This window comes from Agelaius phoeniceus, chromosome 20 (genome assembly GCF_051311805.1).
Source record: "Agelaius phoeniceus isolate bAgePho1 chromosome 20, bAgePho1.hap1, whole genome shotgun sequence".
Lineage (NCBI taxonomy): Eukaryota > Metazoa > Chordata > Aves > Passeriformes > Icteridae > Agelaius > Agelaius phoeniceus.
In genome coordinates this window covers 11,193,129-11,211,066 of record NC_135284.1, presented here as the reverse complement: position 1 = coordinate 11,211,066, position 17,938 = coordinate 11,193,129, and the positions used below count along the sequence as shown (strand labels likewise).

Below are 17,938 nucleotides of genomic sequence, written 5' to 3'. Positions count from 1 at the left end.
TTTCTGTTCCCTCTAATTCCCTTCAGCTGTTTCACTTTCATGTTATCCTTTGTCATCATCTTGGAATTTCCATTTAGGCTGCTCCCAGCTGTCTCCAGGACTCCCTTTTAAAAGAGGGATGAATCCAGCTGTTGCACACTGAGCTGCATCTTTCAGAGCTTCTGCTCCTGCCCTGACAGCCCTCACCTGACGGAAAGATGAAGGTCCCTGCAGCTGGATTGGCTCTTCTCCTCATTTCAGCCTCCTTCTCCCAAACTTTCTCTGGACCAGGTGAGTCCTGCTTTTTCATTTATGAAGGGAGAACAGATATGAACCTTCCATATTATTTCTCCATTGAGCTCCCATGACAGATAAGTGGGAATTTTTCAGCATTTTTGCCATTCTTCACTCTGCCCAGAGATCAACTGCATGTAGGAACCCTGGAATCAGAAAATCATCCATCCATCCATCCATCCATCCATCCATCCATCCATCCATCCATCCATCCTCCATGCATCCATCCACCCACCCATCCATCCAACCTGGGCTCAAAGTACTTATTCCTGGTTAGAATTGAGAGATTTCTGCCTCTGCCCTGGGGTTGGAGGAGTTGTGGAAGTGAAGCTCTGAGCAATGGCAGAGTGACAATCTCACAGCACCTTGATACTGCTCAGGGCATTGGACCAGATGATCCCCAATGTCCATTTCAACCTTAATTATTCTCTAATTTCTCACTACCTTCCCTGCCGGCACAGGTCCCAGAGCTTACATGGTCTTTCTTTGCCTCTTCTAGCTGGACTCGAGATCCCAATCTGCTGTTTCACATACAGCCAGCACAGGCTCCCACGGAAGCTCATCCAGCACCATTACAGCACCAGCAGCAGCTGCCCCCAGCCAGGCATCGTGTGAGTGCCAGCATGGGACAGGGCAGGGACAGCACTGGGGGGGTGGGTGAGTGACCAGCTCTGCACTGCAAGGGGGCTGTAGGAACAGAGCAGGGAGAGGGGAATACCAAGGAGAAAGGGCTCTCACAGGGATTGCTGGGGATGCTCGTGGGGGGATTCCCAGGGATGCTCCTGCAGGAGTGGAGGAAGCAGTGTGGGGGAAGGGATGGGAGTGGAGACCATCACAGCCAGCTGCTGCCTTCAGCATCAGCACAGGGGGAAACTTCTTGCAATGCTCAGAGCTGGGATCCAGGCTCTCCTGGGAAGCAGGTGTGAGCGGAGATCTAACAGGTCCCATCCCTGTTCCACAGGTTTGTCACAAAGGAAGGCCGCCAGGTCTGTGCCAATCCTGAAAACACCTGGGTCCAAAGCTACCTGAGAATTTTGGAGCATAACTGAGCGAAGCAGTGTGGCAAGAGTGGCTACTGTCATGGACAAGTCACGTTATCCTGAGCTCCAGCCATGGAGCAGAACCCTGGGACAAGAGGAGCCACAGGAGCACCTGCAGATGTTCCCAAGGGACTGCTGGAAGGGCACCTTGTGTTCGGGGCTGCTGCTCATCCTTGGCTCGCACAGACTGGGCTTCAGCCTCATCCCTCTGCCCCAACCCCAGGCCCATGCGACTGCACCTTGGCTGTTGTATTATTTGAAGTTACTTAAGAAATCATCATATGGGGCAGTCAGTCTTTTTTTTTTTCTGTGGATAATTATATTATTTATAGGGGGGTGACAGGGAGGGTATTTCTAGGAGGATGACCCAATGTTGGATGATGGGAAACCCTGGTTTATGCATGTCAACTCTTGATTCTGGAGAATAAAGAATTTGGAGAAAACCTTTGCTTTTTCCCTTTTATGTGCCTCTGTGTGGTGTTCACCAGCACACACAGAACAAACCTATGAGGCATCTGAGCCTCCATAGGACACATGAAGATGGAAAATGGTTTGAGGCAAACCCATAAAGTTTCCATACTGCAGACTCAGGAACAGCCTCCAAAACCTCATTCCCCCACAGCACACACCCCCAGTCCCCACATCCTCTACAGAATTAGAAGTGTTTATACCCACATGGGGGACTTTTACATTCGTGAATCTGCTCTCTACACTCCCAGGCACGTCGCACACATTTGCTGCTCCCAGCCCCACACACCCACATCAAACTGATACTTGGGTGTGCAGCATTGAGACCAGCAGTGCTGGAGAGGGACAGGGACCCCATCTTTCATTCTGACCACCCCAATGGGGGTTGTTCCTCACTTTCCCACCTGTAGAACAAGGGGAAAGGTCCAGCTCTTGCTGTAGGGGTAAAACAACCAGTAGAAAAGCTGCTGCAGTTGTTCTCAGGATGCAGCTTTCCATGGGAACACGGAAGGGAAGGAGCGGGTGTCCAAAGGCACAGTGCTGGGCACACCTTGTCCATGGATATCATGCTTAGAGTTCTTTGACATCTGCACTCCGTGAAGAAATCACAAAAGGATTTGGGTTATAAAGGAACTTAAAGCTCATCTCATTCCACCCCTGCTGTGGGCAGGGACACCTTCTACTGGACTCTCGTGGTCCAAGCCCTGTCCAACCTAGCCTTGGACACTTCCAGGGCTGGGGCAGCCACAGCTGCTCTGGGCACGCTGTGCCTGGGCCTCACCACCCTCACAGGAAAGAATTTCTTCCCAATGCCCATTCTAAACTGACCTCCTTCAGTGTAATACCACTCCTCTTTGACCTACAGCAACAGGGCCTGCTAAAACTTTTGTTCCCATCCTTCTTACAGACCCCCTTCAACTGCCCCCACAGCATAGTCCGGAGCTGGCCTAGCCTTGCCCACATCTTGTTCTTCCTAAAGCAAAAAAAAAGCTTTCTCTTAGTGTTTATTTTTTTCCCCTGCAGTTATAGGTCAGATTTGGCAACTCTGAGGCTGGGAAAGCACCTCTGTATTGTCTTGTGATTTCTCTCTAGTCTTGTGTTTTCTGGCCAGGAAATCTGGCTGTAGTCAAGAGGGTCATGAACACGCAAGGGGCAGCATCCCAGCCAAGGGCAGCCCAGCCCAGGACCATTCTGTTTCCCAGGAGATGGTGCTGGGGCCATACATGGAAAGGTGAAAATCTGCAGGGGGTGTATCCTGAGTGTGGCTACCTCACTGTGCTGTGAAACTGTGGAGCAGAGTGGTTGGTGGATGGACAGGAGCAGGTGAAGATCCTGGGAATGGGGTGCTGGATGTGTCCTCTACCCCTGAGGACATCCCAACCCCAAGTTTGGCACTGCAGGGCAACTACAGGAGCCCCAAATTGTCCCTGCTCTGGGACTCTGAGCTGAGAGGTGATGGAGGATGGATGTTTTGGAGAAAGGGAAGTTGAGGGGAGTACTGGAGTTTATCCCATGCCCAGGATGCAGGGACAGGCTGGAGAGGCTGGATAATCCAGTGCTGCAGTTGCCTCTCCTCAGGACAGTCCCTGGCTGTGTGCCCAGGCACTTGTGGGAATTTCCCTCTCAAGCCTTTCTGGTTTCAGTTTCCAGTTGCTGGACTAAGGGAACATTTCCTTCCCTGCCTGCAGTGGCAGAAGTCATCAGGAGATCAGAAGACCTTCATGGTCCCATGGGCAAAACACTGGATAGCCTGGTTTTCTCTGGCCTTTTTGAGAGCATGAACCCTGTGGCTGTTCCCTCTCTCCCAGCTTCACTTGAAGAAGCCCTGGGAGGAGAAAGGTGCCAGGGACACCCTCAGTCCCAGTGTCCACATTTTCTCCTGGCTGGTCACTGCTCCCAAACCCATAATGAACATCCTTGCATGGCCTCTCACTGCCACTCCTGGAGAACTGATAGTTTGATCTTGGCCTCACACCTCAGCCTCTTCAATTTCTGTCTTTTCAACTTGCACTGGCCACTTCATCCAAGAATCCTTTCTCCTAAACCCACCCATTTATACATCCCATCCTTGGTGCTACCCTGTGGAAAGTGGGGGCTGGATCTGGATGGATCAGGCTAAGTACAAACATGGTCTGTGTATCTGCCCAAGTCCTGGTGGGAACTTGAAGGTCTCTCTGCTTGAGCCTTGTTTCTCTCCTTGTTTCTGCTTTTCTTTCCCAATCCTGCTCTGCTCCAGGTGAGTCCACCCACCCAGAACCATAGAATCACTAAGGCTGGAAAAGACCTCCAGGATGGTGGCTCCAGCCATTCCCCCAGCACTGCCAAGACCACCCCTAACCCATGTCCCTAAGTGCCACATCCACACATCGGTTAAATTCCTCCAGGGATGGAGACTCCGCCCCTGCCCAGGGCAGAGGTGATGATGAGCAAGGAGAGGTCAGGAGACAACCTGAGCATCTGCAGACCACTGTGGCACCAATGGGGCTTGGGGCTGCTTTACAGACAGTTTATCTCACACTGGTTTTCTGTCCCTCATAACCAATTCTGAGGGACACAGCCCAAATTGTTCCCATCCCCTGCAGAGCTCCAGCAGGGAGCTGGGAGCAGCAGTCTCATTTTCTACCCACAAAGTTACCAGCCAGTTTTAAGTGTCAACCGCAGGCTGATAAAGTGCTTTTGTTGGTTTTACTTTGTGCTTTTTAGAACAAAATCTTGTTTCCTGCCCCAGGAAGCTGCAGAACAACAGTGAATTAATGCTTGTCTTGCAATAAACATTAACGGAGCATCCCAAGAGTTAAACCTGGCTCAGGCTACATTCCAAAGGAGCCTGTGCCAGGGATGTAGTCCCGGCCATCCCCCTTTCCTCTCACCACAGGGACACCCCTGAATCCCCACCCTGAGATTTCCAGGCATTCCTTTGCCAAATCTGCAGTGGCACAGCCCCACTAGCTCCCAGCCTTGGCTATGATATGATGGGGGAAAGGGCTGGGAAGAAGTTCTGGCTCCACATAAGTGCAGGGACTGGGAAGTGCTGGGAGGTGCTGGGGCTGATGCTTCTGTGGTGCTGGGATCAGGGAGGCCAAGCAGAAGGGAAGGCTTTTAGACCTAAGAAGGCTGGGGCACTTCCAGCTGAGAAGCTGGGTTTTCCCCTACATCTGCCCTAGAAATAGTTGTAGTGGGATCCCCATTTTCCAAACAGGAGGGGAACAACCAGAGATAACACAGAGAGAAAACAGCTTTATTCATTGGCACCAGCACAAAACAGCAGTTTGAGAATAAGGCTGAACACTGTGGTTCCACAGCAAGCATCCTGTAAGTAACCAGGGTACCACTTCCTTCTCTAGGGACAGATCTTACAGCATCTACTGCACCGTTACAAAATTCAGTAGGAAAATTCATCCTGGGCTCATAAAACAGCACTCAGAGCTAATTCCAACCCACAGATAGCTCTGGGATGAAATCCACCTCCCATTCTAGCAGTGGAGGCACAAGGTGGGGCTCAGTTTAGCCACATCACACAGCAGGGCACCCCAAGATGGGTCTGCAAGGCCAAGAGGTCTTCAGCATCATGTTTGCCCTAAGTGTAGCTGAATTATTGTGGATAAATGACACCTTTGCAAGGCAAAACAAACTTCCAGGGTCCCAAGGTGGCTCAGCAGGTCCTGGTGCTTGGCAGTAGCATTTCTAGGTCTGTGCCAAACTCTCATGGGTGGTCTGGCAGGACTTCTCAGCTTCCAGTGCTCACTGCAGCTCCAGGCTGTTCACATATTCCTTCACCCACCTGGAATCAGGGTTAGCACAGATCTCCCGCTTCTTCCTGGTCACAAACCTGGCAAGTCATGAGTTCAGGGGAAAAAGGGGCATCAGGGACTGGGGTCATGTCATTAGTCATCTCTCACAAACTCTCAAGCATCCTTGAGCTGCAGAATGTGCTAAAACCCAGGGGAAGATCAGGGTCCCTTGGGACACCCTGCCATGCCCAGATATTTGTCCTCTTGTCCTATGCAGAGGTGAGCCCAGGTGCAGTGTGGAATGTTGAGTGGATTGGGTTCATCAAGCTCTGGAAGGTCCTGCTGCCTCCTGACCTCCTTCCCATGCCTTATTCCCAGCATCAGGACAGTCCAAGGAGACTAAGGGACCACTTATTTCTCAGCTGAGGAGGGTGAGGGCTTACACACTGCACATGGAACCTGGGTGGCTGCTCCCTTCCCCCAGGTATGATGCCTCCCAGCATCCTGCTCCTGGACCTGTTAGATGCAAAGCCAGGAGCCCAGAGGCTGGCACAGCCTCCCCTCAGGGCCCCGTGCTGGTACTTACACAACTGCTGGCTGGGAGCACTTGCTGCTAGTGTAGAAATACTCCTGCACATGACTCTGAGGCAGCTTTCGTGAGATGTAGCTGAAGCAGCATAAAGCCATGTCAGACCCCACTGGAAGAAAACGGGAAATCCAGCCTGAGACCATACTCAATAAATTGTACATTCCTGGCTGAGAGCACAGGCAACCACCTCCTTAATCAGCTGAACTGTCCCTTCTCCTCCTGCTCTGAACAGAGAAACTTGATAAAAAAATATTGCTAGGATTGTTTGTTAAATGTTTTACAATAACATCCAGGGTAAAAATCCCTATTGTTACCCTGTGTCCACTCCTAAGGGCCAGCAAAAAAATGAGGGGAGAGGAAACCTGAAAACTTTTATACCAGTAAAATTCATCCCTAAAATGAAAGGATATTAGAAAGGAAGACCAGTTGAAATAAATCAGGAGAAGTTATTCAAACAGGTTTCCAACATTTGCAGCTGACTTTTGTGAGTTCTGCTCCAAATTACAGGCAGTCAGAGGAAAAGTCCACCCCAGGAGAGCAGAGGGATGCTGTACTCACATGGAGCAGGAAGGGCCTGAGAAAAGAGGTCAGCAACCAGGATGATGGAGAGGCAGAGTGTGGAGATGTTCATCCTGGACAGGGATAAGCAGAGGCAGGATCAGAGCAGGTTCCTCCTGTGCCTTTTGTGAGGTGCTGGCTTAGTCCTTGCTTTTTATAGGGACAGTGACCTGTCAGTCAGATTTGAAGGCAAACGTGGAATTTCCAAAACATAATAGAGCTGATGTCATGGCACCTTTGCCTCAGAAATACTGAAGGAAAAAAAAAAAAAAAAAAAAAGAAACAGCTGGCTGAGGAAGTAGCAGAATAGCCTTTGTGTGAAGGGAGGTAAGTGTGAGCAAATCAGCCTCCAGTGACCAAGACAGGATATGAAACCACCCTTGAGCAGCAGGTTCACATTTGCATCATCCAAAACAACTCTGCTTATCAAAGTCACCTCAGTATCCCCACAAAAGCACCAGGAGGACCCAGCTCAGTCTCGTCTTCAAGGAACCAGGTCTGGGGGTTAGAGGTGCTCAGAACCTCAAATGGAAGATGCAGGCTCCACCAAGAGTTCCCTTCTCCAGTGGTGGGTCTGGGAAATGTCCAGGGTGGATACAGGGGGTCAGTAAGGGCAGCATGGGCAGCAGGAACACTCAGTCTAGAGACTGGCTGTAGATCTAGGCTAGCAGCCTTGGTACACCATCAAGCACAGAATTCTCGGTGCTGTGCTTCCAGTGTGGGTCTGTGCCCTCCAAACCCCTCCCAACAATCCCAGTAGGGGCTGGGCTTGACTGGGAATCCTGCCTTGATGGGCTAACTCTACAAAGAGCATCTTCTCCAAGTGCCAGTGGGTTTGGTTCAAGGTGGGATGCAGAGGGCAGAGCAGGAGCTTCCCCAGCCCAGGGAGCTGAGAGGGACCAAGAGACTCCAGTCCTTGGTGCCCACCTAGAGTCATGGAGATCATGGCGTGGACTGCACAGAGGCCCCTGGCACTGCCCTTGCCGTGACATGATGGGTTCCCCAGGATGTTCCAGGGAGCACTTCCCCTTTTTCCATCTCTCTACTTTGTGACTGGCCCCCATTTTTCTAGCTCACAGCCTGTGGTTCCTCTGGGTGTTTCCCAGCCCAGCTGCTGCTCACAAGGTGCCACGAGCTCGTGTTTCCCAGATTTCCTCACTGACCCTCGTCCCCAGGGCTGCAGAGAAGGGCTGCTGTGCTACCATTCTCCTTCTCCCCACTGGCCTCATGGGTCTGTGGGGGCACTCAGAGCGTTCCTAGTGTACCATCCACCACAATGTCCCCATGGGTGGGGACCAGGGCTGTAGGAGGGTCTCCAGGGCTGTGCCAGGGACCCTGCTGGGGTGGGAAGGAGCCCATGGTTTTTCCCAGTCATCCTCCCAGGAGGCATCCAGGTGCTGTCCTGAGGACCCTGAGGACTCTTCATGAGCAGGAGCTGGAGCTGAACCAAGTGCCTGACATCATGGGGTTGTCACGGACACATAGTGGTGGCATTTTGGGGCAGCACAGCAATGTGCTGCAGGTATTCAGGCTTTGCAAAGGACACAACCTCAGCTGGAATTTGCCAAGGGACTCTTCCTGTCAGAGATGGGGAGATGGATTATTTATTGCTACTGCCATATTGTATTCCAGAATTGGTCTGGCTAATTGATGTGAGCATTTCTTATGCCCCAGATCCATGTAAGGTGTAAAGTAAGGCAGTGGGACTCACCCTCATCTTCTCAGCACAACAACAACAACTGCATTTTGTGCTGAGCCTCATCCCCACTGCCCCAAGGCTGATCCTGGGGCTGGGATTTCTCTTTCCAAGGAGCAGTGCCCATAGAAAAAGTCTATTTTTATGTCCCCCACCTGCCTTGCCACATGTCCCTACAAAGGGCTCTAAAAAGCAGCTGCTGTGCTGTGTCACCTCCCAGTCGCCTGTGGTAGGTGGCAGAAATGGAGACTGTCCTGCCTTGGGACATGCAAATGAACCTGTTTGGTGTTCCCAGATCTGCTGGCAGATGAAGGAACTGTTACTGCCTGTGACATGATATGTGACGGTGCCAGATCAAGATCTCAGAAACCACAGAAAGATTCTGATCTCCCAACCACAAGGCAGCCAGAGCTCACGCTCTGTAATTGGTGGTAAAGGCAACCGAAACCATGACATCTGATTATTGCTCTCACAGCGAGGTGTGACTTCTCAGCCCTGCACAGCCTTCCTCTTCCCTGTCCCAGACATGCCCAAGGACTGGCACAATCCTGTAGGATCATCACACAGCCCAGCCTTGCCCCTCGCTCGGGGGCTTTGCCCTGTGCAGGGTTTTTGAAGGTGCATTCTGCAGCCCTGGCCCTCAGCGTAGAGATGTCAGAGGTTTGGAAAGATGCCAAGTCATTTGTTGTAGCTCCACCCTTTCTCCAGGCCACATTCCCCAAAGCTGCCTTCCTTTGCCTTCTCCTTCTCCTTGAAGGGCAGCTCCCCAAGGAAAGGTGTTGGCAAAGGTGGCAGCTGGGATCCACCTGGCTCTGCAGAGGAACCTGGGAGGAGATCGTGGCACCACAGGGACCGGGGGGTGGGGGATGCCCAGAGTCCCACTGGGACCTCTGACCAGGTTATGGAAGGGCTGCGGAGGGGCACCACGGTGGGGTCTGGCCTCAGATGGAGACGGGAGCTGCACTGACCATTTTTTAGAGCTGTATGGCACAAGGCAAAGCAGAGGGAGGTTTCTGCAATCTGTGTGCCTCGATCGCTGAAAACCAGGGAGGTTCTCTCTCTGTCCGTTTACTTCCCCTCCCCACCACATGCGAGCATCCAAGGAGCACTGGGCCCTCTGCTGTCCTCCACGGGAAGCGTTCCTGGAGCCCTTCCACTCACCTCCACCTCAGCCACGGGTCATCCCTCAGCTGAGGAGCCCTGGAGACGCCCCCATGCTCCCCTCTTGGGGTCTCCTCCCTGCACACAGCCCAGAAGCTCCATCCTCTGTGTCAGTGCTCCTTCCCCTTGAATCAGAGCCCTGCTGTGCTGGGAGCTGCAGGCACAGGTGACACTTGTACTGTCCCCTTGAGCCCTGGGCTCTTCTTTGTGCTTTTTGTCCTGGGCAGGGGTCTGCAGCTCTGCAATGCCCTTTCTTTGCTGGTAGCAAATCCCTGGGGAGTGGGGGGACCATTTCCAGCCCCTCTCCATCTCCCTGTTCATCAGGAAGCCACTTTTTGTTCCCCTTCTGTGGAACAAAGGAAGACAGAAATCTCTACTCCCCCCAAGGACCCTCTGTAAAAGAGAATCACCTACTGGTTACCTGCTCTTCACAGCTCCAGATTAGGTTCCAAAAGCTGGCCCCAACTGGCTGTTTTCTCAAGACAAACAAGATGACCAGGTTACTGTAAAATTAGCAGGAATGGGGCTCCAGACACACTCCCTGCCCAGCACCAGGGCTCAGATCATTTTCCCTTGCCCAGGAAAGGCTCTGCTGACACTCAGCCTGTTACCTGCACTGCTGTTCTCCCAGGTGACTCTGGGGAAGCTCGGGCTGTGCACTGGGGGTCAGTATTGTTGTGTCCATGACACTGTGCTCAGGGTGCTGTGTGTCACATGAGCCTGGCAGTGCACAGCAGCCCCAAGGGGGCAACGATCCAGTAGCAGCAGGAAAACCTCCCTGGTGAACCTCCAGAGGATGCTACACTTTTTCCTGAACCATTTGCTGTCACTGCCTTCCCCAAACCTGCCTTCAGTGGTGTCAGAGTCATGGCACTACCATCTCCTCCTTCCCTGGCCTACAGAGGTGGGGTCCCCTTGCACAGAGGGGCTTCCCAATGCCACAGGCATCCCTGCCAATTCCCCCAGAAAGGCTGTGGGCATCCATCCTCTCTGGTCCTCTCCTTTAACTGCGGGGAGCAAGTGTCCCTGTTCCTTCAGGGCTTGGTTGATGCCAGCAGCAAGTCATCCTAGTGTTGGCCACTCATTTCTGGTGGTCACCACTCCTCCCTGGTGGTCACCACTCATCTCTGGTGGTCACCACTCCTCCCTGGTGGTCTAGTGGTCAGCTTTTGGCACTCTTACTGCTGCGGCCTGGGTTCAATTCCCAGCCATGGAAGGGGTTCCTGCAGCCACCACAGGTCCCAGTCTTTTCCTGGGTGGCTGTGCTGTCCTGGAACAGCTCCTGGAGTTCAGTTCAGGGTTCAGAAGCTCCCAGTGTGTGGGGCTGGGTCAGGGTGGCACGAATTTTGGGGGGTGGCAGCAGCCTGCTGTCCTCCCAGTGCCATCAGGCAGCAGCTGCCAGTGGGGTAATACCCCTGTGGTGGGGTGTAGGGAGCAGGATGTGACAGGGATGTAGGGGGCTCACGAGCCAATGCCCCCATACCGACCCCAGGGAGGGGTTTTACACTGTCTGATGCAATACTGGGCACTGTGGTGGTTTGTGTCCCCTTCAAATGCCATGGCCATGGTTTGGCCCCATTTCTCCCAAATCTCCCAAATGCTTTGTTGTGGCAGTCAGGAGTCGTTGGAAGGGAGGGAATTGGCATGATAAAAAACATTACCCTGCCACTCCAGGATCTGCTTCTTATCAGCCTTTGCCCTTATCTCTTTAAAATATTGGAGGCATTAATCTCTGGCTATCAGTGACACAATAAATCACAGGGCTCTAACAAAGTTCAGTCTGTCACTGCAGAGTGATGTCTGTAGGGAGCAGGGTGACACAGCTGCAGAGAGCTGGGCAAAGGGTTGCAGAAGGCAGGGGGACACATTTCTAGAAAGCAAGGTGACACCTCTGTAGGGAGCAGGATTACAGCAGGTAGAAAGCAGGGTGACACATCCACAGGAAACAGTATCACACAGCTGCTGGGAACAGGGTGACAAGGCTGTATGGGCAGGGGACATGCTATTGCAGGATTTCTTCCTGTGATAAGAAGAGCTGCAGGGCTGCTTCTCTGAATCCTCCTGACCACCTCCTAAAGGTAAAGAGTCCCTGGAGATCAGGGCCAGAGGCAGGATGGGAACACAGGGTCCCCTCGAGGGAGTGTGACTGCCCTGTGTGTGTGTCTGTCCCTCCCGGGGCCAGGGGGACAGGGACTGACACTAAAACTCTTTCTGTGAGCAGGACTTGAACCTGCATGGGGAAACCCCAGAGGATTTCAAGTCCATTTCAAGCCTTCACCACTCAGCCATCACAGCAGCTTGCCCAGGCTATGTCTGCAGAGCCCCTGGCTGTAACCCTGCCCAGGGGCACAGCAGGACCCGGTCCCATCCTGGACATGCATGCTGCTATCCCTGCTTCACATCCAGCTCAGGGACTGCTGATCATGCTGCCACCTGCCCTGCACAGAGCACCCCAGCAGTGCTGGGAATGGGAGCTGGGCACTGGCCACAGCATCAGGGGAGATGACATGGGGGGTGGACATGGTGGGAGGTCTGTGTCCTGTCTTATCTCCTTGTATCCAACAGGAAACTTGTCCCAGGACAACTGCTCCCAATCTCCTTTTCTAGCCTGGAAATATCCCAGCCTTCTCCATCCCCTCTTCCCACAATATCCCTTTTTTGCCTCTATGACAACATGTCCAGACATGGCTCTTGGAAGCAACCTGAGCCATGGACCTGGCAGGTTCTGTCCTGCAGCTGGGAGGAGATGTTCCAGGCTTGTGTGGTTCTCACCAGGTTTCTGCCTGCATTTGGGCTTTTGGAACAGGGCATTTGGAGAAAGGAGGAAAAGGTGGCTGTCAAGAGGAAATGCTTGCTGAGCAAGGTTTGGTAGTGACTTGGCCACTCCTTTGCAGCATAAATCCAATTTGGAGGGCAGTCCTAGAAGCACTATTCTTGGTTTGGGTGGGAACTGGCTTTGGGGACTCATCCTGAGACATCCAGAGCCCTCCCTGGGTTCCTGGAGTTATGTCCAAGAGCTATACAAGAGCTTCTCTGTGTCACTGGCACTCCATGCCCCTCACATGGGGATTTATCAGCAGGGACTTGCACATTACCATATCCCAAAATGGGGTCTGGAGTGGTCCACCATGATATCAAAAGGATGGGAGGGTCCAGACGACAGTGGAAGGACCTGGAGATAACCAAAGTGTGAGCAGAGGGTCCTGGAGAGCAGTGGCACCCTATCAGAGGAGGTTGAAGAAGACTAGACCTGAAAAAAAGAGGTCTGAGGGGGTTAAGGAAGTTGACAGGTGTGGTCTGGAGAGCTCCAACAGAAGCATTTGGAGGAAAGTGGAGGACACCATGTTGCCCAACTGTTTTTGCAACCTGGCTGGACTCACACTTTGCACTGGTCAGAATTGCCTCAATATTCCTCTGACTCTTTCATCTTATTGACTTTTTTCCTTATCTAATCTTGTGTCGTTGGCAGTGAACAGCTATTTTCATCTACAATTCTTGTCATATTTATGGACAAAACAATCTTGCCTTGTTAAAAGAACAGGATGTGTTTACAGAAAAGTCTGTGTTCAACAGAGAGCTGACAGCTCTTCTCTTATAACAAATGGCACTTTGCAGTATTATGCAATAGAGAAAACCACAGGGTGTGTCATGAGGCAGAGCTTCTAAATCAAGCAAACGTTCAGACTCTTGTTTTCACCCTTTAATCTTCCAAGTTTCAGAAAGCAGTGACAGCCCTGCCTGAATATCAATTTTACTGGACACTGCACACAGCTCTCACAATTCCTGAGGATGGGGAATGGCCTCAAGTTGTGCCAGGGCAGGTTTAGGTTGGATATTAAGAAAACTTCCTTCACTGAACGGGTGGTCAGGCACTATAACAAGTTGCCCAGTGCAGTGGTGGAATCACCATCCCTGGAATTACTCAAAAAGCACGTGTATCTTGGGGACATGAGTTAGTGGTGGCCTTGCCAGTGCTGAAGGAATGGTTGGATTCAATTGTCTTAAAGGGCTTTTCCAGTCTAAATGATTTTGTGATTCCTCGATTCACTGTTCCCTCCCATCACTTGATGCAATGTTAAAGACACTGCTGTCACCATAAACTAGTGTGTCACTGGTTGCAATATGTGGGCATAGGATGATCCAGAGGAGCCTTGGAATACCAGGGAACCCCTGCAAGCTCTGTCCATACAGACATTCCTTCACAGGGTTAAGCATTGAATCAAGCCACAAAATCTGTGATCCTTTTTTGCTTCTATTCACATATTCGGCCTCTTAAGAATTTAAGTATTTAAGCTGCAGTCCAGGAAAAATCATCCATGGCTGTGGATGACTCCCATATTTCCCAGCTGTGGGGCACAATGAAAACTGCAGTGGGACCTAAAGCTTCTTCCACTCTCTTGCTAAACCTCTGGAGTGTCTGAAGCCATGTGTTCTCCTAGTGGCTTTCCCGGGGCCTGACAACTGCTTCTCTGTGTCCCATATTTCCAGATAAGATAGGAACTGATTCCAGAGCAGGAAGATACATGGAAAATGGAGAAACCGTCCTCCTGCATTCTGTCTTTACTCCTGCCAGCCCCATCTCCAGAGGAGCCATCTCCCACCTTCCTGCCTGAGCATAGCATCCCAGTCTGGAAGAGAAGTGGAAGGAATGGAAGAAAGGTTTACTGAAGGATGGGGCAAGAAGAAGTTTGGCTCTTGAGGGGGAGCCAAAGGTTTTATTTGGGGAGCTTGGCCCACAGGAAGGGAAACAAAGCTTCAGCCCCTGGGGAAGGACTGTTGTTCTTATGGAAGAAGTGTTATAGCTGCTGCTCAGGACTGGAGTCCCATTTAGGCCTTGCAACATGAGCATTATTCTGTGGATGGATGTGCTGTAGCTTCTTCTGTGTGTGGGTCCTACCACTGTTCTGGAAAGTCACAGATGCCTCTCCAAGGCTTTCCAGCCCTCAGCACTGCATCTCCTGCTGGAGGGAGGTCTGGAAGGAGTCCCCAAGCAGCCTGTCCTCACTAGTGTCTTCCCAGACTCTTGGGCTTACCTGGAGCATCTCCCATGGCTATGAAGTATCTCCATGGCAGGTGGGGAGATGCACCAAGGAGGCTTCATAGCCTTGGGTGTTGAGTCTTTAAAGGAGAACTTCCAAAAGAGGTGATAATGCCCAGGGGTGCCTGGGCATCACACAGCTGAAGACACCCCTGAACACCTCTGTGGTGCCACCTCTTGAACATCCCTGGCTGTTGCTGTCACTTATCCATAAAAGGTTAAAGTTCTCTTTTGGAGTTGCAGCCTTTCTATTTTTAAAGCTGGACAATCTGGCTTTATTAAAAATCACTATGCTGCCGAGAAGTTTTTCACCTCTAGTTGCCCTGCAATTTCTGTGCTGTAACCTATTACTTACTTTTATCTGTTTTATCCTGCTCACTACATCCCTTTATAAGCTCTGCCCTTCATCTATTGGAGCAGAAGATGCACTGGATACAGTTATGTAAACTTGTGCCCTGGACAAGGACAGATTGGCTTGTACAGGCTATTGGCTCTCAGTTACAGGCTATTGGCTCTCAGTTTGTAAATAAATCCACGGTTTGAAATATAGGAAAAATACACCATTGGTGGGTGAAGAGGAAACTTTGTACGTTTGAAGTTGTACCCAAATTAAGTCCTTAATCATTATTAAACTTGCGGCCTTATGGTTCACATCTAGGATTTAAATGTGTCTCTGTCACCTAAGGCCAGGTCAAATGGGACTTGGAGCAATCTGGTCTAGTAGAAAGTGTACCTGCACATAGGATGGGGTGGAATGAGATGACCTTTAAGGTTTCTTCCATCTCAGACCAGTCTGGGATTCTGTGATTCTATGATTTCTATGAAAACAAAGCTGAAGGAGCTTGCAGGAATATCAGAGGTGTCAAATGAGGAAGGGGAGGATGTTTCCTTTTGCTGTTAGGAAGGGAGTTAGGAATGCAGCAATAAGCTTTCTTTTGTTTGTGTTGCTGGAGTTTAATGAACATTTGTTGCTACAGCTACTTTTTAGCAAACACCACCAATGGTTTACATAGCTCTGGGTTTATACTGGGGTATAAACCCCTTTAGGGGTGAAGATCTGCAACCTGAACAGGACCAAGAAGTAATGCTAGCAATACCAAGAGCCTGAGAGAAAAGAAATCTGCATCTTCTCAAGATAGAGATCTGCTGCTTGGTCAAATAAGTAATGAGTAATTATTACCCTGGTTGCCTGATGTCTTGTAAACTGCTGAATGTACATTGGTCTTGGTGAGCAGGATGCTCTGGGTTTTCTGGAGGCTCCAAAGATTGCACTGGAGCACCACAAATCCCAGCTGGAGCTGACACAGGAGTGCTCAGTGCTCACCTTGGGAACTGCACTTAGGCCCAGTAATGAACATGATGTGAGTGCAGCCTTTGCCTCCCAGGGCGCTGGAGCCAGGGGAGCAGCATGGGGCTGCCTGCCCTCAAGGACGTGTGTCCTCCAGGGTAGACAGTGTACCTGTCCAAGGGCAGTGGGGGTCACCAGCTTGCCAGTGAGATGTAAAGGAAGATTCCTTGTCTGACCTGGCAATTCCTTGCCTCAGCCTGGCAGTCTCACTGGCACCACCTGAGCTGGGACTGAGGTCCCTTCCCAGCAGTGGCACCAGTGACCCTACTAGACTCCCCCACCCCTCACCAGCTCAACCCCAGGTTCCCCACAGCAGAGTCACAAATGCCTGGATGCTCAAGATAATTTAATCTTGGTGTAACAACAGAATAACAGCTTAAGTTGGTGCCTCTGAGCAGGGATCCAAACAAAGGAAGCCCTGGGCTTTATACTCCCCCAGTCTAAGCACAGGAAAGTCTGGAGTCATAAGCTCCAGCCATGTCTCTGTGTCTCTCACCTGGCTGTGCACAGGTCCCTGTTCCCCTGCTGGGAAGGGGCCTCGGTCCCAGCTCTGGTGGTGCCACTGGGACTGCCAGGGTGGCTCCTCGGTAGTCAGAGAGGGAAGTTTCCTTAGGAGTCACTATGGAAAAGATACTTGTCACAAACACAAAAAAAGAAGCAAAGCCACCCAGCAGGTACCTGGACTTCTGCCTATGCACATTTTGCAAGGAAAGCTGGATAGATAAGGTGGAGCACCTAGTAGGGTGATCAGAGTCCCTCTGGTGCTGGGGGCCACCTGCTTTGGATTCAAACTTCTCTTTAGGGGAGAAGTATTGACTTTGCATTTTCAGTTTCTGAAAATCTGGCCGTCATATTACTTTTTTTTTTCTTTTTTTCACCTGACAGATTTAAAACAATATATATTTTTTTTTTTTTGGTAGCAGTTTCCTTTATCATATATGCTTTCCTTTTATTTATTTTGATTAATGAGAGCTGTGAAAATATTTGAACAGTAGGAAGGATTGGCTCCCTAATCCTGGGAGGTTTAAAAGGCTGATTGATGGCAAGAAAATTCAGCATTGTCTTTTGTTATCAGCGTCACCAATGTTTAAAGGATTAAATTATTTCTACAACCTTGGTCCACTGAAGTACAGTCCTTTTCTCTCCGCATATCATGGAATCATGGAATGGTTTCTGTTGGAAGGGACCCTAATGTTCTTCCCATTCCGCCCCCTGCCATGGAAGGAACAACTTCCACTATTCCAGGGTGCTTCAAGCACCATCCAGCCTGGCCTTGGGCTGGGATCCAGGGGCAGCCACAGCTGCTCTGGGCACCCTGTGCCAGGGCCTGCCCACCCTCCCAGGGAAGAATTTCCTCCTAACCGTCTGTCATAATTCACATTGAAATGAATTACATCACTTGGCCCAAGACTTTGTTCCTTTCTAAGTATTGGCCCGGCTATAACTTTGGGATTGTCCATATTTCTGTCCATGTGATTTTGCTGGAGACAGCTTGACCCTGCTCTGTGCTACTGCCTCATTCCTTGTCCACTTTGTGTCATCCCCAATAATCAGCAATTATTTTATAGGAATTTCCAAATCCCTGATGGGACACAACTTTGTTTTGCCTGGACACAAATAGTGGCAGGCCCACCATGCACACATGCTGTATGTGGACCTCGGGATGCCCCACAAATGCATTGGCAAAATGATCCATTTCTGTCTTCCCAAGCCTTCACAAATTCAACCAACAAGGAAAAAGAAGCCAAATTCCACCATGGTCTTTAACCGTCATAAAGTTAAGCTGACCTCTTTTACGTGCAGGAAAGAAATATGTGTCTTCATTCCTTTTTAAACTGATTTTTCAAGAAGGAAGTCAGAAGGAATGGAGAAGTGTACACTTTCTAGATCATTCCAGGAAAGCAAACCAGCAGATATTTCCTCTTGGCTCAATCTGGTCCCATTTTTTTTGGCCACACCCATCTTAAACCCAGCGAATTTCTGCCCTGGTGCAGGTGTATAAAAAACTGACTTCTCTCCCAGCCCTGCCAGTGCTG

At 50.8% G+C, this 17,938-nt stretch overlaps 2 protein-coding genes across 2 annotated transcripts; one reads left to right on the top strand and one right to left on the bottom strand.

Annotated features, from left to right (window-relative positions):
• Positions 1–1,737, top strand: LOC129129141 (C-C motif chemokine 4 homolog). The gene is made up of 3 exons (XM_054646877.2): positions 1–270; positions 773–884; positions 1,235–1,737. Exons 1-3 carry the CDS (start codon positions 198–200, stop codon positions 1,320–1,322), a joined length of 273 nt encoding a protein of 90 aa, XP_054502852.1. The 5' UTR covers positions 1–197; the 3' UTR covers positions 1,323–1,737.
• Positions 1,738–4,998: 3,261 nt separating this feature from the next.
• On the bottom strand, positions 4,999–6,917 carry LOC129129139 (C-C motif chemokine 5-like). The gene is made up of 3 exons (XM_054646875.2): positions 6,660–6,917; positions 6,099–6,210; positions 4,999–5,610 (listed from the first exon to the last, which is right to left on the bottom strand). Exons 1-3 carry the CDS (start codon positions 6,730–6,732, stop codon positions 5,523–5,525), a joined length of 273 nt encoding a protein of 90 aa, XP_054502850.1. The 5' UTR covers positions 6,733–6,917; the 3' UTR covers positions 4,999–5,522.
• Positions 6,918–17,938: the final 11,021 nt, after the last annotated feature.